The sequence below is a fragment of the Trichosurus vulpecula genome, chromosome 4 (assembly GCF_011100635.1).
Source record: "Trichosurus vulpecula isolate mTriVul1 chromosome 4, mTriVul1.pri, whole genome shotgun sequence".
NCBI lineage: Eukaryota > Metazoa > Chordata > Mammalia > Diprotodontia > Phalangeridae > Trichosurus > Trichosurus vulpecula.
Genome location: NC_050576.1, coordinates 65,836,719 through 65,859,834, shown reverse-complemented (window position 1 = coordinate 65,859,834; position 23,116 = coordinate 65,836,719). Strand labels below are relative to the sequence as shown.

At 37.7% G+C, this 23,116-nt stretch overlaps 1 protein-coding gene across 3 annotated transcripts in view; it reads right to left on the bottom strand.

Annotated features, from left to right (window-relative positions):
- Nucleotides 1-23,116, bottom strand: part of DNM3 (dynamin 3) — a 638,732-nt gene that overhangs the window by 413,174 nt on the left and 202,442 nt on the right. For all 3 annotated transcript variants that reach the window (XM_036753297.1, XM_036753298.1, XM_036753299.1), the window contains exons 5-10: nt 20,436-20,534; nt 19,738-19,898; nt 18,401-18,543; nt 14,249-14,384; nt 11,858-11,925; nt 7,572-7,710 (exon numbers count right to left, since the gene is read on the bottom strand). In XM_036753297.1, coding sequence (XP_036609192.1) covers nt 7,572-7,710; nt 11,858-11,925; nt 14,249-14,384; nt 18,401-18,543; nt 19,738-19,898; nt 20,436-20,534 — 746 coding nt within the window. The remainder of the gene's footprint in view (nt 1-7,571; nt 7,711-11,857; nt 11,926-14,248; nt 14,385-18,400; nt 18,544-19,737; nt 19,899-20,435; nt 20,535-23,116) is intronic.

Below are 23,116 nucleotides of genomic sequence, written 5' to 3'. Positions count from 1 at the left end.
TTCATGAAGATTATTTAAGATGTTCAAGAAAATTATTTAAAGAATTCACATGCTGACATTCAGTATAAGTGGCAACCTCCTTTAAAAGGAACACTAACAAAGAAAAGGAATTTCCACCAAAAGTGGCTGGTATGAATAAATACCAGATTAAAACTAAGGTTTACAACAAAACCTTAGACATCAATACTAGTCTCAAAATAAAGGAAATTAAGCAAAGGAGAGGAATAAAAAATAGATGCCTTATACAAACCCTGCTCAAACTCTTGAATTTTGAATGGGTGACCAAAAATAGCCCCTTTAAACCCTACTTCATGTTTTATATATTGGGTAATTTTTAAAAATTCTAAGCATGAAAAACACATCAATGTTTTACACTTACAAAATCTTTCCCATATCAATTTTTTAAATATTAAATAAAAGTTATCATCTAATGCAAAAGAATCAGTTTGTTTTGGATGACTATCAATAGCATGTTAGGGTCATTTATACTTAAAGGATCTATAAGTTTGAATATGAGTGTTCCTTCAACCAATTCAGATCACAACTCACCTTACTCTATAAGAGCCGCCAGGGCTAATAATGAAAAGCCCGCAGCTAACCCAGTGAGGGTCCTCTCCAAATGAGTGAAGCTAACCTTCGCACAACAGATACGTAGTCCATCACTAGCCCCTCCTTGGAGGTTTTTCCAGATTGCTGGAATTTGTGCTCCACTAGCACAGACTTAAAAACACCTGGTTCAGCCTCAACTTATGATGGGGCACTGAAGTAGGACCCAAGTGGAGTAAAAAGCAGTTAAATCAATGTTTACTAACAGAACTCTTTGATTCTACCATCCTCTGTACCTTCTTTTCCACTCAGCTACTGTCACTATGGAACTAGGAGGCCACACGAGACTGAAGCTCATTTTGGCTATTTGTCCATTTCGGCGGGGGGTGGGGGGGCTGCAAGGCAAGACAGGTCTTACTATTATCCCCAGTTTTACAGATGAAGAAATTGAGGTTGTGACTTGCCCAGGGTCATGCAGCTAGTAACATTCTGAAGTGGGATTTGAATTCAGCTCTTCCTGATTCCACTGCAATTCTACCTGCTTATATTGAAAAGAATTGGATTTGGACCCGCCACTGGCACTTATGGCTAGTCTTGTTGGGTCTTACACCCCAAAACTGCTGTTAGCCAAATTGTTGCTACAAGCTGTTACAAAGGGAATATGCTATTTTTTTATGTTTATGCATACACTCATATGTATAGCTTATAATGTTTATATCAAATAACAGTATCTATACATGTATATATATGTATACATACATGTCTATATACACATATGGAAGTAATACACTCCCTTTGGAACAATAGACTTCCTACTTTAACAGAGTTTGAACACAGCAATTATTGTGAAACAATACTGATGTCATTAAAAAAGGGTTGTTGATAGTCTATGGCTTTAGGCAACTTACTTAATCTCTCTGGGTCACTTTTTTCATTTTTAACATGAAGATGTGGGATGATAGTGTCTGAGATCCCTTGCAGATCTAAATCTATAGATTGGGTAATAACCCAATTTTTTCTAGTTCAGTAGACTCTATTAGACAGTATTCTACCCTGTCATAGCCTTAAAGAGACCAGAGTAACCTCCACACCACAATTATGCAGAGTGGGACTTTTCTCAGGAAGCTTAATGGAATATTTGTTTAATAAGGTTTTCTTAATAAAATTTCATATCTTTTTTAAAAATGTGTTGATTACTTGGCATGCATGGTTATAAGATGATTTTATTTGTGATAATAAAAATTATTTAACTTAGAGGTTTTTACAGAGATAAAAATATCTATCTTTAGAATCCATCTCAAAGATAATTAAGGGGAAGCAAAGAATATGGGCAAGCTTTCTAAATATAATCATTTTAATGAAATAATAGTTTAGTAGGCATCAGGCCTATTTATTATTCAAAAGAGCCCAAAGTACAATAGTAAACATGAGTTGTTATACTATAACTTTCTAGGGTTTACAAAGTCCTTTCTTTATAACCACTCTGTGAGATAAGTAGTCTATGTATACAGATGATAGATGGGCTGGTTCACTACACTATAAGAGACTAGCAAAGTTTGTACTAGCTGGAACATAATATAAAAGATCAGTGAGTTTATTGCTGGCAGGTACTCATGACAAATGGATAATGTGGGCCAGGGCTAGAGGCTCCTGCCTTTTACCACATGACCTAATTTTTTGTCTTTGCCCTCAGCTTCCTTTATATGTCAATCGGGAAGGATCTTGGGAAAAAGAACATCATTTCCTCAGCCCTAACAAAGCTCCTGTATTGTTGAGGGAGTAAAGAGGTATGATCTCTGAAGTAGGCTTGGGGGATACAGACTCATAATGAGGAAGTGAGGCAGAATCAAGAAGAATTTTTCTAATCCCAAGTAGGATAAATGTCCAGGAGCAAGGATTCCATGTCTGCATCAAGAGAAAGGTAATAAAAATATCAAAAGGAATTGTAGGCTGGGCTTTCAGGTGCTTCTTGTTAGCTGTCTGGCTAGACATGGTGTTTCACAGACCCTGACTGCACTCATCAGAGAATGACTTTTTAGACACTGATCTCTAGTATATAGTAGCAGAGATAATTTTGGTAACCATGGGACTGACAGAGATGTACAAGAAAGAGAACATGCTAGAACATGAAGATGTAAGGCCTAGAAGAGTGATATATAGCATGACAACACTATAGGACATCAATATCCTTTTACATTGGACACTTGAGGGGGGCATAGCCAATATGATGGAGTAAAAGCAGGGACTCACCTGAGCTCTCCCCCAAGCCACTTCAAATACCCCTAAAAAGTGAATCTGAACAAATTCTAGAGCGGCAGAATCTACAAAGAGACTGAATGTGGCAGATTTCCAGCCCAAAACAACCTGGAAGGTCAACAGGAAGGGTATGTTGCACAGGGATGGGAGAGGAGCACTTAGTACCTGCCAGGCACTATGCTAAGTGTTTACAATTTTTATTTCATTTGATCTCACAACAACCCTGGGAGGTAGCGCTATTATTATCCCCATTTTAAAGATGGAGAAACTAAAGAAAGCAGAGGTTAAATGACTTGCCCAGGCTCACACAGCTAGTAAGTGTCTGAGGCCAGATTGAAACCTAGGTCTTCCCAAATCCAGGCCTGATGCATTATCTACTGTGCCACCTGCTGCCCTGAAGAAGAGAACATGAAGAGGACATGTTTGGCCAGGGAACCAGCATGGAGAGCATCTATAGAGGAAACATTTATGGCCAAAAAATACGTACGAAGGGGCACATTCCAGGAGCTCATGAGACCTGGACACACCCATGAAGTCTAGCACACAGGCTGTACCAGCACACACCTGACCAATAGCAAAGCCAGAATAGAACCCAGGGGACTGAATCACTGGCAGCAGTGGTGATTCCCAGACTTCTCAGTGTGGGGCGGGGAGGGGCGGGGTGGGGAATCTGTCAGAACTGGGTGAGAGAGAAGCACTGTCTTGCATCGGGCCTGTGGCAGTGACACCAGCTGCTCCTGGGGCTATCAGCCCACAGATGGAATGTTTGAAAGTCACCTATTTAAACTTCTGGGAGCCAAGATGGCAGAGTAGGAAGTAAATCGATCTCACCCTCCCTTATTGACCTTGAAAAACCCAGAGAATGTTGCCCCAGGAAAAATCCTGGAATAGTGGAGCCAGCAGAAAGATGGAATAAAGCAGTCTTTTAGCAGGGGAGGCTAGGGGGATTAATGGAAAGGTCCCTCTTGCTGCGGCTGAAGGAGACCAGTACAGAATGGGAGGCATACCAGCAAGCCAGCAGCAAGCCCCACCTCAGCAGACCAGCAGGAGATCCTGAGCCCCAGGGTGGAGGAGCAGGCAAGCACCAACATCAGGCACACAACAGCTGCCATCACCAGCTCTAGCTCAGCACCGGGTAAACTGCCAGACCATTACAACGTCCATCTGCCAGCACCTGAGGCCCCAGAACAAAAGACCAGTAACCAGGCCCCTAGCCCCCAGCACAAGAAGTCTAGGACAGCGCCCCCAAGGCCCCAGAAGCAGAGATCAAATGTAAAAGCCAGAAAAAAAAGGCAAACAACATAAGCAAGAAGAATCAAAGAAAAACAACAACCACTGAGAAATATCTTGGCGACAGGGAAGATCAAAACACAAATTCGCGAGAAGACAACATGGTCAATATCCCCACACTTGAAACCTCAAAGAGGAATATGAATATGGGTTTCAAGCCCAAAAAGCCCTCTTGGAAGAGCTCAAGAAGGATATTCTGGATACCTGAAATGCTCCAACCATATGTGTCCCAAGTTTCTGTTCTCCATGGGTATGTCCTCCATGCAGGTTCCCTGGCCAAATACGTCCTCTTCGTGTCCTCTTCTTTGTGGGTGGGGGGAAAGGGCAGGTAGCACAGTAGATAAAGCATTGGGCCTGGATTTGGGAAGACCTTGGTTTCAATCTGGCCTCAGACACTTACTAGCTGTGTGAGCCTGGGCAAGTCATTTAACCTCTGTTTTCTCTAGTTTCTCCATCTTTAAAATGGGGATAATAACAGCACTACCTCCCAGGGTTGTTGTGAGATCAAATGAAATAGTAATTGTAAAGCACTTAGCATGGTGCCTGGCAGCCACTAAGCACTATACAGATGCTAGCTATCATCATCGTCATTTATTAATCATTAATGTGTTTCTTCCCCTTGATTATATAGTAATCTACGAAGAGTATACCTGATGTGTGTAAAATGAGATTTCACCAAGTAGTACCCAAAAAGACATAATCTTTGTAAAACATATCAACCATTAAATAGATAGGGATAGGACTTTTCAGTCAATAACATTTGGTATCTTCAATGTAATACAAGAGTTAAAGTTCTGAACTTGAAGATAAGAAAGATGTGAATTTCAGTCCTGCTCCAGTATTTACTAGCAGTGTGAGTCATTTAAATTCTCTAAGCCTCAGACAGCTCCTTAAGACTTACAGTTGGGCTGCAGTTTGGGTCAGTACTCCACCAATGAAATCACAGATCTTTGACATATTGATGTACATATAAATCAGCAAGGCAATGTTAGCATGAGTTGTCCATTGAAATATACAGAACTGGATATTAATTATAATAGTGTCGTCTTATAATCCTGTCACTAAGAATGGACCAGTGCACAGAGTGTTTGAGTCCATGTGTTTCCTCCAATCATGAAAGATATCCAGAACAGAGACCAAAACAAAGAGAGATAGCCTATGAAAGCTGAGGGTTTCTAGATGCTCCTGCTTGTAAAGGACATGGAGCTGACTACACCAACCACGGATCTTCCTCACAGTCTTACTGTCATACACCAAAAATTTCAGTCCCCACAAGAAAAACCAAATGGACAAAGAGTGTTTCTTGCCCCTACCATGACAGCCTGCAAAGCTGATCAACCGGGACAGATAATTGAAAAGATCTTGCAAAGAGACAATAGACTAGTCCCAGGACTGGACGGAAGGAAGACAGAGAGTTAAATTGATTCTGAAAACTGCAGAATTCTTTGAATGGCCCTAGTTTCTCCTTGAAAAAAAATAAACACCTAACTTTTTTAATGTTTTCTTCTGATGATGCTATTTGGGAGTGAAACAGGAACCGATTTACCCACTTCCTGTGGTATTAAAGTTATAGGTTGAAAAGGGTACTAGAAAGCTACATGGCAGCCATAATTAGGCCAAATCATAGTACCAAGGAAAAAATGTACAGGAGATGTCATGTAAATGATTATTATCAGAGAACTATACAACTGGGGAAATGGGCCAGTCATGTAGAGAGAAAGAAGGAGGACCTCAGAGACAGCCCGCATCCCCCACTGGTATTCATATAATGTCAAGCTATCTAGAAGAAGGACCAGAAAAATCTCAATCAGTCTGTATCATTGATGGAAAGTACTTGGTTGTCAATCAATCAATATGCCTAATCTGTACCAGTCAGTCTAAATGCCTACCATGTAGCAGGCATGTGTGGATATAAAGAGAGAAAAGAAATGTTCCTGGCCTCAGTAAGCTTATTTTTTATCAAGTGCAACAACATGTAATATATAAGCATGTGTCTATTTATATACATATATATGTACATACATATTATGTAGATATATAATATAAAGTATTTTGGAGGGTGGATGAGTTACTAGCATCTGGGAAGACAGGAAATGCTTCATGTAGAAGGTGGTTCATGGGGTGAATTTTGAAAGGAACTAGGGATTCTAAGAGTCATTGATCAGGAAGGGGTACATACCAGTGATGGGTTCAGACTGTGCAATGGCAGAGAGGTTCAAAGGAGTATTACATGGGAGCAAAAGCAAGAAGACCCCTGAGGCAACTGAGTTCACTGAGCAGGGCAATTACATGGTTACAGTGACATTACAGGAAAAATCCATTTGGCAGCTCTATGAAGGGGAGGACTTGAGAGGGAGGCCAATTACAGTTTTCTAGATGAAACATGATGAGGACCTAAACTTGGGTGGTGTCTGTGTGAGAAGAGAGCAGATGATAAAGAAATAAATTCTACTTTATAAAAATTTATTTTCAGTTCTGAATTCCTTCCCTCTTCCATTCTTCCCCACCCATTGAGAAGGCAAGAAATATGATACCCATTATACATATGGGCAGCTAGGTGGAACAGTGGATAAAATTCTGGGCCTGAAGTCAGGATGATTCATTTTCCTGAGTTCAAATCTGGTCTCAGTTATTTACTAGCTGTGTGACTCTGGGCAAGTCAGTTAACCTTGTTTACTTCCTCATCTGCAAAATGAGCTGGAGAAAGAAATGACAAACTACTGTAATATCTTTGCCAAGAAAACCTCAAAAGGCATCGTGAAGAGTGCGACATGACTGAAAAAATTACTAAACAACAAACACATATGAAGTCATGCAAAACATATTTCCACATTAGCCATGTTGCAAAAGGAGGGAAAAAGCAAGAAAAGAAAAGGTTAAAGAAAATATGCTTCAATCTGTACTCAGGGTTTATCAGTTTTCTCTGTGGAGGTAGACAGCATTTTTCATCATGAGTCCTTTGGAATTGTCTTGAATCTTTGTGCTAACCAGATTTAAGGAAGGACATGAACAAAGTTGTACAAAAGGATATTGTGTAGATGGATTGTGAACTGCCCCACTGTAAGGAAACCAGAGTTCCAACAAAATGCTGAAATACTCCACTGCCTGCCAATTGGAAACTGACTAAACAGATATAAAAGCTTTGGCCCAGACAAGACAAACTCAGGCATGGGGATGAGAAGGAGTAAGGCAGCAGCACAATCTGATCTATGGAAAGTGATTTTGCATCTACTTCAGAAAAAAAGCACAATGAAATTAAAGTCTTCAAAAAAGTAACCACACTGATATATTTCCTTCTACTCCATTCTTCAGTATCCTGAAAATAGTATCCTTTTCCTGTGCCAAAGAATATCTATATGTAGATGGTAGGTGGAGATGGAAGGCGCATACCGATACAAGTTACTTTCCAAAGGATATACATAACTTGAAGGTCAACAGGTGAGCCCACAATGACCAGAATGAAATCATTTGGAAGTTACCTTTTTGGTACATTTCTTTACAGTATTGATTAACTCCTGCATCACCAGGTCTACACTCTTCAGGGAAGGTCCTTTTAGCTTTACAATTTGTTTTTTAACTATTGCTTCAAAAGCCATATCTGGAGTAAATAATCCTGTCCTGTAAATTGAGAAAACAATATATCAGATAATATTATTTTTAACACTAAGATTAAAGCATTTATGGTGATAAAAACAAAGCATTAAGTCCATACCATCTATGATAATAAAAAACACAAAGCAATTTTTTGAGGCACATAGTGCTGTTGTCATTAGTTCTTATAGTTCATGTTAGATACCAATCTGTGAACTAATATGTACAAAGTTGGAAAAGAGTACCACTGCTTAAAACTGTCATTCAAAAGTAGATTTTACAGAAAAAGAAAATGACAGGTGCTGGAGGGAATGTGGGAAAATAGAGACACTGATTCACCGTAGGTGGAGTTGTGAATTGGTCCAACCATTATGGAGAACAATTTGGAACTACGCCCAAAGGGTTATAAAACTGCATGCTCTTTGATCCTGCAATACCACAAATAGGTCTGTAACCCAAAGAGATCCAAAAAAATAAAAAAAAGAAGCGAGGAGACCTATTTGTACAAAAATATTTATAGCGCCCCTTTTTGTGGTGGCAAAGAATGGGAAATGGGACATCCATCAATTGGGAGAATGGCTGAACAATATATGATTGTGATGGAATGCTATCGCATTGTAAGAAATGAGAAAGGCTTCAGGAAAACCTGGGAAGACTAATATGAGCTGAAGGAAAGTGAAATGAGTAGACCTAGGAGAATATTGTATACAGTGACATCAATGTTGTAATGACAATCAGCTGTTAAAGACTTAGCTAATCTGTTTAATAAAATGATCCAAGACGATTCCAAAGTACGTACATTCCAGTAACATTGAATGAGAAGCAGTAAGAAGTCTAGAACAGGAGTTAGGAAACCTAAGTCCCAATAGGAGTTCTACCATCACCTAGTTATACATAGATAACTACAACTTGGGTAAACATCCTTTGTGATCCTCAATCCTTAGTATATAAAATGAGTAGATTGAATTAGATTATCTCTAAGGTCTCTTCCACCTCAAAAATTAAATTGTTCTGAGTTTCTTTCTCCCTGGATTTCCCAAAAGTAACTAAGGAAATGTGAATTTGTAAAATTCCAAGAAGAATAGCCTAAGTTTAAGCTCCTGGCTCAAATTTTAAATTTTTACAAAGACTCCCATACCATTGTTCCGTGTTGCTACATACAAAGGTCACCAGTAGAGTAACAAAGCCCCATTTTTCTTGCCTCAGATGCAAGAGACACGTATACCGATACATTAATTTTCTTGTCAGCAGCCTTGTATTAGTCAGTCAGCCAACAATCATTTATTAAGCACTTGGTATGTGCCTGGCAGTGTGATAAGTAGTAGAGACTTTTTAAAAAGGCAACAATAGTCACTTCCCTCAAGGGGCTTACATTCTTAGGAGAGAGACAAAATACCAACAGCTAAGTACATACAAGATGGGTAAAGGGTAAACTGGAGGTAATCTCAGGGAGAACATGCTAGCATTAAAAAGACCAGAGAAGTCTGCTTGCAGAAGGTGGGATTTTAGTGATTCAACTAGACAGCTATCCAAAGGGCTGTTAGTCTAGAGGTCCAGCTTCCATAAAGATTCAAGATCTCCCATCTACAATTTAGATATGCAAAAGGGAAGAATTTTCCCCAAACTTAAATATGTTTAAGGCCTTAAATTCTGGCTATAGATATGATCTACATGCAGATATTGTACAAGAGAACTAACATGCTAAAATATCAACCCAATGATTAACTATATTCATGGCCAATGTCCTTGGTCATGACGAAATAGAATACAGGTATGTCTGTATTTGTACATGAACAAGGCAGGAGATGTAGAGTTGGGAGCTCTGGATTTGTATCCTACCTTGAACACATATTAGCTGTGTGATAAAGGACAAATCACTAACCTCTCAGTGCCTTAATCTCCTGGTCTGTAAAATAGAAATAATAATACCTGCAATACTGTTGTGAGGAAAACATTTTGTAAGCCTTGAGACAGTTGTATGTAAGTAAGACTTGTCATTATTACTATCAAAACACAAGCATCCAAACTCATTGCCACTGTTTTTTTACATAGCTAAAATCATCATTGCACTTAGTATATTATAGATTTACTAATTCAATTTAAAAGTTAAATTTGATGTAATTTTTCAAAACTTCATGAAGCAAGATATCTTTGTACTTGTACAACTAATATTAAGAGGGGATTCAAGGCTTAATTTTGAATAAAATATTGAAGGAACAAAAGTGATTGGGGAAAAAATAAACCAAAAAATTGAGGAGATTCCTTATTCTTGTCAGGTAAAGTGTGCTGTGGAGTAGTTAGGTGGGGCAGCAGATAGAACACTGGGCCTGGAGTAAGAAAGGCTAGTCACTTAACCCCTGCATAAAACTAGAGAAGGAAATGGCAAACCACTCCATTATCTTTGCCAAGAAAATCCCACAGTTAGTTAGCAGACACGGTCACAAAGAGTCAGACAGGACTGAATGAATGAACAACAAAAATAATAAAGTTGGCTGTAATAAGAGTAAAAATATTTATATGGATCAAAAGTATAACTGATACAAAATCAAGGGCACTCATAAAGTGCTTTTTTTTCTTTAGTTTTAATTTTTCTCCAAAATATGGCTGGGGGAACGTGAGAAGTCTCTCAAGATCAGAAAATTCTGGCATGAAGATTGGTCTCAGCCTCTAGATATAAGGGACAGACAGTATGAAGAAGAGTGTGGCGGTACAGTGGGAAGAACCAGAATTAACAGTGAAAGCAACATGTTCCAAATTTTGTCTCTGCTATTTACAAGTCACTTTACCTTATCAGCTTTAGCTTCCTCATCTGTAAAACGAGGGAAGTGAATTAAATGAACACTAGGACTCCTTTCAGATTTAAATCTGTATTCTAGGGATAGCAGATCAAGCAAGGAATCTACAGAGCTTGTAATGGCAAGAGGGAGAAATAATAGGTGTAGAAACAAGAAATGTAGATGTTAAAAAAATCAAAAGGAATCCAGATGCCAAGAGAGGGGCCTTGGAAGAAAATCAAATTGAGACAAGATGATTGATCACTCATTTGACAAGCATGTATTCAGTCCTTTCTAGAGCATCAAAGAACTCCTGCTAGGTCTTTGCAGTAAAGAATGAAAAGCAGATTTTTATCTGAGAGTTAAAAGATTTGAATTTTGTTCACAGTTGTACCACTGACTGAACATACTTTAGAAAACTATTTTCTTCTCTTTCTTCAAAACTCAGCAAAGATCCCACTCTCTGCAGGAGGCCTTTCCTGACCTCCCCTTCCCAAGTGCTAATGCCTTTCCCTAGGTTACCACCATTTACAATGCCTACAACTATTTTCCTTTGATCCTCTTTATTTGACTGTGAGCAACTTGAGGACAGGGATCTTGTCTTTTTGTCTTTCTTTTTATCCCCAGTGCTTTTTATCCCAGTGCTCGGTACATGGTAAGTTTTTAATAAATGCTTATTGACTGAATGACTTACTTTATCCAAATTTGGATATTTCCAAAATGAGTGTATTAAAATCTGGTACCTCAAAAAGATAAGTATGATTATATATGAAACACATACTCAGTCTCTAGCTCTGTTTGGAAGAAAATCATTGTCTATGGTCAATTCTAATTGAGAGTAGAGGAGATAATATTTTTTAAAGTGTCATTGAAAAAGTCTATTTGATTTTGGAATACAGTCAAACACATATGCTTAGCCATATATGCATGTGTATAAAATGACTGCAAATTAATCCCTTTCAATTCTTATTCCTAACCTCTTCCCAATTTGACAGAGATCAAAAGTTTAGACTGAATAAAAGATCTTAAATAACTAAGAAAATTGAAAACAGAGCTTAAAGCATATTAATTCATAGCATAAGATGAATACAGTGTGATCTGCTTTGTTGGAAGACTACCCACATTGATGAAATTAGAGATTTAATTAAGTAATACAATTCTTTTTTCATCACACTTCTGTGCAAGAAAAGTAATTAAAATCCGCCTATTTTATAAACAAGGGAAATTTCGTGCAAGAAAATAAAAAGATTACATAAGATGTGAAGAGTATCATTATAGAAACTAGATATAGGATTTCCTATTAATGACTCCTGCCTCTATGCACCAGTAACACATTAAAAACACATTCATTTTATTTTGGCAACAATAACTGAACACAAGGAAATCCATGTATCACTCACCTGATACCATGAATGTTTTTGATTGCATAGCTTATTTCTCTTCTCAGTTCTTTCTCATTAAACTCCATCTAGGAAAACAAAGTGAGGCATGAATATATTCTGCTCAGTTCCTTTTGAGTAATAATACAATACAATATTAAGGAACAAGCATGACTTAAATGTTATTCAGAAATGTAGATCCATGTTTCTCATCATCTAAAACCAGAAGTTCATAACTTTTATTTACATGAAGATCAAGAACAAGGGTGGAGTGTTTTGGGTGGCTATAGAAGACTGTATTAGTAACTCTATTACAAATAAGGATAGAGTTAGCTTGGGATATAAGCATTGCCTAGACTTGGCATCAAATACTGCCACTGACATTTACTAACTATGCCATCCTGAGCAAGTCATTTAACCTGTAGGTAACTCCCCAGGTTCTCATCTACTAATTCATAGATGGATCAAAACATACATTAGCAGAAGGAATTTCAATACAAGGAGTTCCTTACACTAAAGAAATCACAAGTTCTTTTCTTACTAGCATACAAATAAGAAAGGTTATTTTAAAAGGTCTGCCCATCTCTTTTTTCCCTGACATTTAGAGATTCTGTTGCTTATTATATTTACTCAAAACATTAAATCAAAGAAACCATACTATAACCAAGGGGTATCACCTACCATGCATTTTCAGCATGTCATCTATTCTTATTTTAACAATGACTATCACTTCTTGGTAGCCATTACAATTGCCTGTGAAGATGGCACAGAGAAATGAAACATTTGAAGGTTTTTTTTTGTAAAAGGTAGTTAATGGAGGCCTATATCATCTCTAAGGTCCTTCCTAGCTCTAAAAATATTTATAGCCTTTAATGTTGGACTAATCCTCTATTGGGCAGATCATGGTAATGTTTTTTCAGGGGTTTCCAGACCCCTCTAATTTTTTTTTTATTTGACACAGGCTAAAATCAACTGGAAATTTTCTAAATGATATACTTATGGGTATTAGAACTTGAAAGAATCTCTCAAGCTCATGTAATCTAGCTTGCTGCTTTCAAGCAAGCAAGGTAATCATTATTCTCACTTGACAGATGAGGTAACTGAAGCCCAGGGACTTTATAAGGCATCATGGTACAGTGGAAAGAACATTGGATCTGGAAAGAAAGCATCTGAGTTTAAATAAAGGATCTAATTTTGCAATGGATTCCAACTTCCTGTGTGACCTCGAGCCAAGCATAGATCTTCTCTGGGCCAAAGTATCCTCCCCATTCAATTGTGTAGTTAGACTCAATGACCTTGAAGGTCCCTCCCAGCTCTAAATTTGATTCTGTTATTTACCTCAAAGGCAAATAAAAAGTAAATAAGTAAATGGATGAGTTTATATTTAAACTGAAGTCTTCTGCCTCTCACTAGAGGTGTTTCTACCTCTAGGATTATGTGAATCTGTATTTCCTCAATTATAAGAGCTGGTGATTGAGTATAGAACAGAGAGAGTACTAGCCCTGGAGTTGGGAAGATCTGGGTTCAAATTCATCTTCTTGAAATTTATTAGCTGAATGCCAATGGACAAATCATTTAATGTCCCTGAGACTTATTTTTCCCATGTGCAAAATAGTAATTAAAAATGGGTCTAATGCCCACCCCACTGGATTGTTGTGAGGCCTAACTGAAATTGACTTATTTGAATTATTATCAACAGCATTCTCAAAGTTAAATTTTAGCTTAGATACTGAAAGGAAAACAAATGTGTAATCTATAATTTTAAAAACTAAATGAAAACTTACCTAGTTTCCTTTACTCATTTGTTAGGAAGAAGATGCTAAATAAATGTTTGTTGAATTGAAACCAAAAGATAATCTTTTATTCTTCTAGCTTTAAACAACTGATTAAAATTTTCAATAGAAAGATTAAGACCTAAATAAGAAAAACCAAATTGCAAATGGGAATATAAAGTTTTGAGAAGCATTATATAGTGACTGAAATTAATATTGTGGGTACCGACTACTATAACTCAGAATTATGCATGTCTAAGGATCCCATTTTTATCTTATCTAAAGGATTAAAGTTCTTTTATATAAAAAAGGAAAAGAAAAGAAAAGAGAAATGTATGACAGTCTGCCTCAGACCAACTAAGAGTTTTGATGTTTTGAAAAATAACCAGTAAAAGTTAAAGATCATGTCTCATACAATACCAAACATGGAGGTAAACTGTATTTGTACAGATAATAATTGCCAAGAGGTAATATTTCTCCTTTTTCTTTTCTGCCACTTAATCATGAGTAAAAAGGGTCTCATTAGGAAACTCGGTTGCTGCCCTCTTTTGTTTTCAAATAATCCTTTCTCAACAGTGATTTTGACAGTGAAAGAGAAAAGCCAAAGGAGCAAGAAATAACTTCCAGCACATACACACACCTTTACAATCTCAAAAGGGAATCGTTCATGGAAGATGAGGTTTATTTTTGCACCGCCTGAGAGCTCCAGTGTATCTACTTGATCTCCTGATCCTTCAATTCTCTTCTCAAAATCCACTGAAAACTGCTGAACCATCCTATAATATTAAAGGAAAAAGGCTTAAGTCAAAATTTCTAAATTGAAGAGTCTTCCTTTTCTGAACTGAATTTTACTACATTTATTCTTAGATATTATTTTCCTAATGTATTTAGTGGCACCTACTGGCAAAATTAAGAATGCATGCTTTTTGGCTCTAAGGAAATACAGAACTATATAGTTTATATAGAGAACACAATTTAAAGTGACATAAATACTTAAAATTCCTATGTATCATTAAATGAATTCTGTCCCTTTGATCATAACTGTTCAAAGTATTCAAGTAATATTTCCATTTTCATAACAGTAAGCAGATAGCATATGAGATTGTTTGGTCTCTCTTGATGAATTCAATCATTTGGCTCATATGAACTTCATCTTGGAAGTTCTGGCAGAACCGGCAGATGTTAATTGCTGACCCCTGTTAATGAAATTTGAATGGTCACAGAAATAATAGAGATAACGGAAGGTTTTCAACAAAAAAGATGGAAGGGGAGGGGACAGAGACTGAAAACTATGTGCCAATGAAATTGACTGATTGTTGAGAAAATTCCAGAAGGGATCATTATAGAGATTGTTGTTGAAAATCTGGAAAGGGAATCAGCAATTATAAAGATCAACTTGGCTTTATCAAGAATAGGTTATGGCGGACTAAATTTACTTCCTTTTTTCCACGATTAGATTGTTAGAGAAGAGAATGGGGCCTAGGAGAGAACCTTAGGAAATAACCACAGTTAAGGGGTATTAAATGAATGATGAATCAACAAAGGAGAATGAGGAAGGTTAGACCTCCATATATTATCCCCCAAGACCCACTCCTCTTCTGAACTTTCTATGATTGTGGAGGGCACCCAGTCTCATAGTCTCAGTCAGCCAGGCTCACAGCCTCACTGTCATCCTCAATTCTTCACTATTACTCACCCCACAAAACCAATCAGTTGCCAAATCACATATAGTTTTTCTATACAATGTTTCTCATATACATCCCTTCTTTCAACTCACACAGCACCCCTCATCATCTGTCACCTAGGTTGTAGCAATAGCCTCCTACTTTGTCTCTCTGCCTCGAGTAATTCCCCAATCCAATCCATCTTGCACACAGCTTCCAAAGGGCTTCTAGCTAAAGCATAGATCTAAGTCAATGAACTCAAACAAAGGCAATGACTCTATATTGTTTCTAGGCACAAATATAACTCCTTCATTTGGCATTTGAAGCTCTTCACCATCCAGTCCCTTCCTATCCTAACCTTCTTAGCCATTACTCTCCCCAGGCATTCCACAGTCCAGCCATCCTGGCCTACTTGCTATTCCTCACATGTGACTCCATCTTCTATCTCTGCACTTTTGTGATGGCTGTCCCCATGCTGGAAATGCACTCCCTTCACCTCTTAGAATACCTGGCTTCCTTTAAAACTCAGCTCAAATTCCTCTTTGACAAAGGCAAAGACTTGATTTTCCCTTTCCCTAGTGATTAGAGCCTTAACATACAAGGTAACTGTCCATCTACTTAGTATGTATCTTGCCCATACCTCTTTGTGCACATTTTGTCTCCCTCATCAGAATGTAAACTCCTTGAGGGCAGAGACTGTTTTTGCTTTTGATTTTTATCCCAGAGCTTAACATCATGCCTACCAAAGTAAATCTGTAATAAAATATTTGTGGATTGATTAATGACATAAATCCAGCAGAGACAGTTAACACTGCATGACAGTCGGATTCCAATTCCAATATAAAAACCTACTTTCATTTCCTTGCTTACTAGTGATTATAATTATAAAACGCTAAAAGCCTCTTTTAAATTTAAAAATATAGCACACTTTAATTCATTTTTAAGTCTTGATTCTACCTTGTGATCTCTCCTATTCACCCCCTCTCTCCACTTGCAAGGCTGCCACCATAGTTCAGGCCCTCATTAACTCTCATCTAGACTGTTGCAACAGTCTCTGAACTGGTCGCTCAGCCTCATTATGTCCCCATTCTAATCCATCTGCCCGGTTCTAATGCCAAAACTGCCAAAGTAATCGTCCTAAAACATGGGTATGTAATATTGACACTTCCACCTCAGTGCACACCTATTAACTCCAGTAGATCCTTACTGTTTCTAGGAAGAAAAAAACGAGCACTGTTTGGGACTTAAAGCCTGTATCAGTCTTGCTCCAATCTATTTTTCTTACCAGATTTATCACAAATTAGCCTCCTTCATCTATTTTACATCTATGCTGTTCTTACCTAGTCACAGCTCCCCATACTCAACATCCCATCCCCATGTCTTTACATAAACGGAAGCCAAGACTGAAAAGCAGGCCCTCCTCAACTCCATCTCTCCACATCTCTAGTTTACATCCAAACTAAGTTAAAAAGCCACCACCTCCTAGATAAGATCTTTCCTGTTCCTCTAGCTACAAGTGCCCTCCAAGTCATTTTGTATTTACTTTGTATCTGTATGTATGTGTGTATATAATATATGTACATGCATATATGTATACATATACATACATGTGTACATGCGTGTGTATACATATATCCATGTGTGTATGGGGGGAGAGAGAGAGAGTTTGGTTGTTGATCTTCATTCTCAAAGAGGACCAAAATAACATCCCTATGCTGGAGTCAAGTTTCAGCGTGTCTGGCTGTGGCTGATCAGACCAATAAGAGCTTGAATGCTTTACCACAGGTCAGGCGCAAATAGTCTGCATAAACATGAACATTTGGGGTGGATTCTCTAAATTTTCTCATCCTGCAGTTCCTTTGAACTGTTTCAATTCTGCTTTGCTCATAGAGCACAGCACCTTCTCTGATGCGGGCACACCACTCTGAGCGGTCCTGTGCCAGTGTCTCCCACGTCACACAATCAATACCAAAGTTCTTAAGAGAAACCTTGAGAGTGTCCCTGTATCACTTCTTCTGACCTCCATGTGAGCATTTGTCCTGTGTTAGTTCTCCATAAAATAGTCTTTTTGGCAAACATATGCTTTGCATTTGAACAACATGTATGTGTCTGTATGTACAAACACACATGTATATGTGAGTATACATATTATATATATACATATATACATACACAATATATATGTATACAGGCACACATATGTGTATCTGTATAGAAATATATATTACCTGTGTATAGACGTATAGATTTATCACATTTACTAATGTATGTCTATGCTGTTTTCTCTGAGAGATATAAGTTCCCTGAGGGCAGAAACCAAGGACAATATCACTTTTGAGCTTTTATTCCCAGCATCTCCCCTAGTAGTGATGGGTTGCTTAGTAAGTGTTTGACAATGCTACAAGTGAAGTATATCAGCACTAAAATGTTACCCTAATGTTTCATCATGGCTCAGGAGATATATTGAGTACACAAAGGCTATAGGAGTATACTATTTCTGGAAAGTCCTATCAGTCTGGAGAATACATTGATTAAGCAAGAACTCAATTGTGGAATGCTGTGTGTGGAACAGAGTAGCTTAGTTCAACAAAGCTCATAACTAGAGGATCAGCCACCAGGTACTGAAACGCATTTGGCCATAACACCTCATGAAACCATCTTCCAAGGCTTGGAATGGTTGCCATCAGGATCACTGAAAGGAGAACACACAACTAAAAAATCAAAATCTCTTGGGAAGTATATTGCAATCCTGGAGAAGCAGTGTGCTAAATTAATTACCAATGATATTTCTAAAAATTATTAGCATGTATAATTTTGTACTTGATTTATATTCTCCTGCAAGAGCATTCCTACTTATAGAGCTCAAAGACAAAAACAAAAACAAGATGGCATAACTACTATTAAACCTGTTAGAGGATTGAATGAAATGATCCAAATTAAAACATAAAATGGAGAAACAAAATAGTTAAGAATATAATCACATAGTGAAGGCAAATATCTAAACATCTAAAGATTAGGAAGTTCCAGGAGACTCCTTTCTGTAGTAACAAAAGACAAGAATAGACAGAAGAAGCCAAAAATCAAACTAAAAGGATGTTTATGAACAGGATAGGACAGTGACAACTCACTGTAGCAGAGCCTTTGTCTTTCTTGTAGGATCTTCTGGCTTGAAGTTTTTGTAGGCTTCTACTTCATGTTCTATGGAGAGTAATTGTCCCTGGAGCTTGCTCCTGAAGCTTGGCAATGTATCTCGAATATGGTTAGTAAGTTGCTAGAAAAAAAATCATAGTGATATTGGATAGATTGAAATTATATATTAAGATGAAAAAGAATGATGTGTGATGTTTTCATAATAATTTCAACTTTAAAATATCAAATATACCTTGTTATACATTAATATAAGGAGACATAACAATTGGGGCATACTTTGTGATTTGGTTCCCTTTGGGATGTTTTATGTTCCCTGACTCTAAGAAAACACTGTGGCTTCAAGATGGAGTTTTGCATAGCGCATTTTCTAAAGTGGTAAAGTTCAATCACACTCTATTACTCCTCATCCAATGTCTGCTGTCAGTCAGGTATTTATTAAGTACCTACTACATGCCAAATAGCTGGTGGCACAGTGAATAGAACCCTGGGCCTGGAGTCAGAAAGACCTGAGTTCTAATCCAACCTTAGGCACTTATGAACTGTATGACCCTGTACAAGTCACTTAATTTCTGTTTGCCTCAGTTTCTTTATCTGTAAAATGACGATAATAATAATAGCACCTACTTCCTAGGGATGTTGTGAGAATCAAATTAGATAATAATTGTAAAGCACCTGGTACATAGAAAGCATTATATAAATGTTATTATTATCATCATGTCTTTCTTATATACAGTTGTTGGCCTGTTTTCTTTTCCCATTAGACTATAAGTTCTATTAGAGCTGGAACTGTTTTTTGTCTTTCTATCCCCAGTGCCTACTCAATACAATGCCTACTACATAGTAGGTGCTTAATGATGGACTTATTAACTTAAACAGCACATTCCCTTTATCTCATAAATAGTTCTGTATGTCAAAATTATCCAAAAAGAGGTAAGAGACCCATACATACACAAAATATATTTATATTAGTACATTTTTATAGCAAAGAACTAGAAAAAAATGGGGAACCCATCAATTGGAGAATAGTTGAGCACAGTATGGTGCTATAAATAATAAACAAATTGGGCAGTTTCAGAGAAGTCTGAGATTTTATGAACCAATGCAGAATGAATAAGTAAGACCTAGAGAACAATTTATATTAACAACAAATTCTAAAGGAAAACAATTTTGAAATACTTAAGAATTCAGATCAACCACAATGACCTACCACAATTTCTGGGGGCTGATAAAAATAATATTTACTTTTAAAATCTCAGCATATAATTTCTCTAATAACTGAAAGGATGTATATTAAAACAAATATCTTGAAATTCACCTGATTTAGGACTTTCTGAAGATGTGGAGTTCCCATTCGATCAGCAATGTGTCTGTAGCCTGGGTGGGAAAGAAAAAATTTTCTTTCTGCCAGCAGAGCTGCCTTAATGTCCTTCTTTCCATCAATGTCTTTTTGGCTTCTGTTTACCACACCCACATAACCTAAAACAAGCAAGAAAGTTCAGCTTTCAGGGTCTAGGATTTAATTAAGCATATCTGACTTGGATAATGATATTTGGGGGGAAGAAGGAGGAACATCACATGAGTGGATATTTTAAGTCAAAGAACTATGAATTTCAAATTGATTCCCAGGCTAAGTCTCTCTGAAGTTCTGTGATACAGCTCTGTCCATTTAGCAGTTAAATAAATTAGAAAAAAAATCAGTTAAGTGACTTTATTATTATCATGAAGTTTGTACTGAATCCATATACCCTCCATTCAATCCTTTCCCTTTTTTTTCTTTCCTGTTCTCTTTGTTCAGAAATTTAAAGGAATTCTCCTTCTGGATAATTTTCAATACATCATTTAGATATGTTTGTTCAACTGTGACAAAGACCAGACCCACATTCGTAAATGACCAAGATGATTCTTAACTTTTTCAATTGAAGAGACTTCATTAAAATTGGCACTACCAATAGCTGCTCAAACCCTTTCTGTTCCTTATATTGTCAGGTGACATTTGGGACATTATGGTCTTACCTCTTCGAAGAGGAAGCAATTTGTTTTCTAGAACATCCCTTGCATCAGTTCCTTCATCCATAAGATCTAGTTTGGTGATGACTCCAATAGTTCTCAGACCTGCATTATAAACAAGCAATAACAACCATAAACCATTTGTAAGGGGACAAGCATATCATCCAGGAATCTCTCTCTCTAAGCAAGCTTTGGTAGGACAGATCTTCTAACGACAAGTTGAGCACATCCCTCTTCCCTCATTCCCTCATGCATGCCTTCGTTGTTCCTGGTCTTTGGCTCTTCTTTTTTGTCACTCTGTCTTTACGTTCCCCACTTTCATTCTTTCCTCTTTACATTACTGTCACCTTAACAGCCTAATAAGAAAGCTTTGAATTCACATATCAATATTATTTCTCTCACTGGAAAAAAGGGACACAAATTCTGTATCATTAAATACTTGTTTTACATATGTCAATGTATGCCCACTTCAGTTTTAGAATGAAAATTCTATAAGGGAAAAATGTGTTTTTATATTTCTTCCTGAGCTATATCAATTATAAAAATAGTAAGTATAAATATACCATCTGAATGAAAAAGATCTTTTGTTAAAAATAGATTATGCTTTTCACTGCTTATCAAAAAAGAGATGTGTATCATATTTTTGACATTTAGGTGTTTTTTATTATGTGGAATGTTTTGCCATTTACAAAGCTCCAGGGTACAAGTTCCTCAGAATTTTCCCTGTATTTATTAACCCAAATAAAAATTTATTAATTACTTATCTGTTATAAGGCATTATCAACAAAAGGAAACAGAAACTTACATTCTAACTGGAGGATACAAACAGAAGGTAATTTGAAAAGAGAGGGAGGACTGACAATTTAGTGAGAGGAGGGGAAGATCAAGAGATGGTATCTGAACTACAAACTAAAGGCTCCAGCTAGAGAATTTGCCACACATTCTCCATCTCCTAACCCAGAATTACTAACATACTTTCATCCCTGCTTCCTTCCCACTGCCTCTTTTTTTCCCCTTCCCCTCCTGGATAGACACTGACCTCCCTACACTAGACCTTCTCAAAGGTGGTGGCCCAATCATCTCCATGCTCCAATGCTCTTTGAGTCAGACATCCAATTTGCCATAAGAATACCTAGGGCAGATTTCTGGGCTATGCAAAAAAGATGAAGGACAAGATGTTTTCTCTGAGCCCCACAACCTCTAAACCTTCTCAAAAACAGAAATTATGCACAGAAGATAAAGCAACTTCATTTGTCTCTATAGTGTAGGACACTCAAGAGTCCAAAAGAAGGGATGGTAAAACAAAACAAAACAAAACAAAAACTCATAAGCTCACTGACCTCAAGCTCATTCAACACCTCTCCCTAACTTTCCATGCTATGGACAGCAAGGTTACACTGAAAGTTCCAAAGATCTGACACAGGCTTACACCAAACTCACCCCAACAGTCCAGTTTCCCTTCCCTCTTTACAGTATCATGAAGACTCCAGCACCGGGCTGTAGAAGTTTGGCTGGTCAGCATCAAAGAGCCAGTGGCCCCAACCATGTAACACCAGCCCTGCAGAACTCTGAACTGCCAGTGCCAGGGCAGACAACCCTGTCAGACAATCTGGACTGTCAACCCCAGCCAGATAACTAAAGAACAGAGGGAGTGAGACAGTACACCAGGACAGGCTACCCTGTTGGGGAAAGTGAGCTGGAGAAGGGAAGTTCAGCACTCCAGTAAGGGTGAGGAGAAAAAGCATCCAAGTGGGGCCATTTCTGGCCAGCTAAAAGTCACTCAAGGCAGAGACCTAGACTAGTAAACAATGTTAAGCAGCATGAGAGGAGGCTGAGACAGCTTGATATGTTGCCCCCAAGGAAACCACCAGGAGAGGAGACAGGGTCAGAAAGGGAATAGGGGAAAATCAAGAAACAAGAAAAAAAGACTGAAATTAACAAAGATCTCAGGAAGAAGAAAACTTAAAAACCTCAAATATAATCAGAAAAATCAACAGGGAAAACACTAACAGAAGGAAAATGACCTCCAGATCTACTAAATTAGTTGAAGCATCTATATGAATACTGCACAACAAAGTAAAATGACCTAACATTTCATGAGATAGAGGACCCCCATGGAATGTAAGGAGAATATGGAACCATAACACACTATTCCTGAGTACTTCAAAAGAGAAAAAAAGAATTATAAAGAATGTTCATACCCTTTGACCCAGTAATACCACTTCTAGGGTTGTATCCCAAAGAAATCACGCAAGCGGGAAAAGGACCCATATGTACAAGAATATTTATAGCAGCTCTCTTTGTGGTAGCCAAGAATTGGAAAGCAAAGGGATGCCCATCAATTGGGGAATGGCTGAACAAGCTGTGGTATATGAAGGTGATGGAATACTATTGTGCCATAAGAAATGGGGATGATGCAGACTTCATAACAACCTGGAAATACCTACACGACATAATGCTGAGTGAGCGGAGCAGAGCCAGGAGAACGTTGTGCACAGCCACAGATATGTGGATTCCGTGAGGACCAACCCTGACATACTGCGCTTCTTTCAGCAACCTAAAGGGGCAAGGACAATTCCAGGGGACTCACGATGGAGAATGCTATCTTCATTCAGAGAAAGAACTGCGAAGTTTGAATACAGACTGAGGCACACTACATGCTCGCCTTTTCTGCTTCTCTTTTGTTT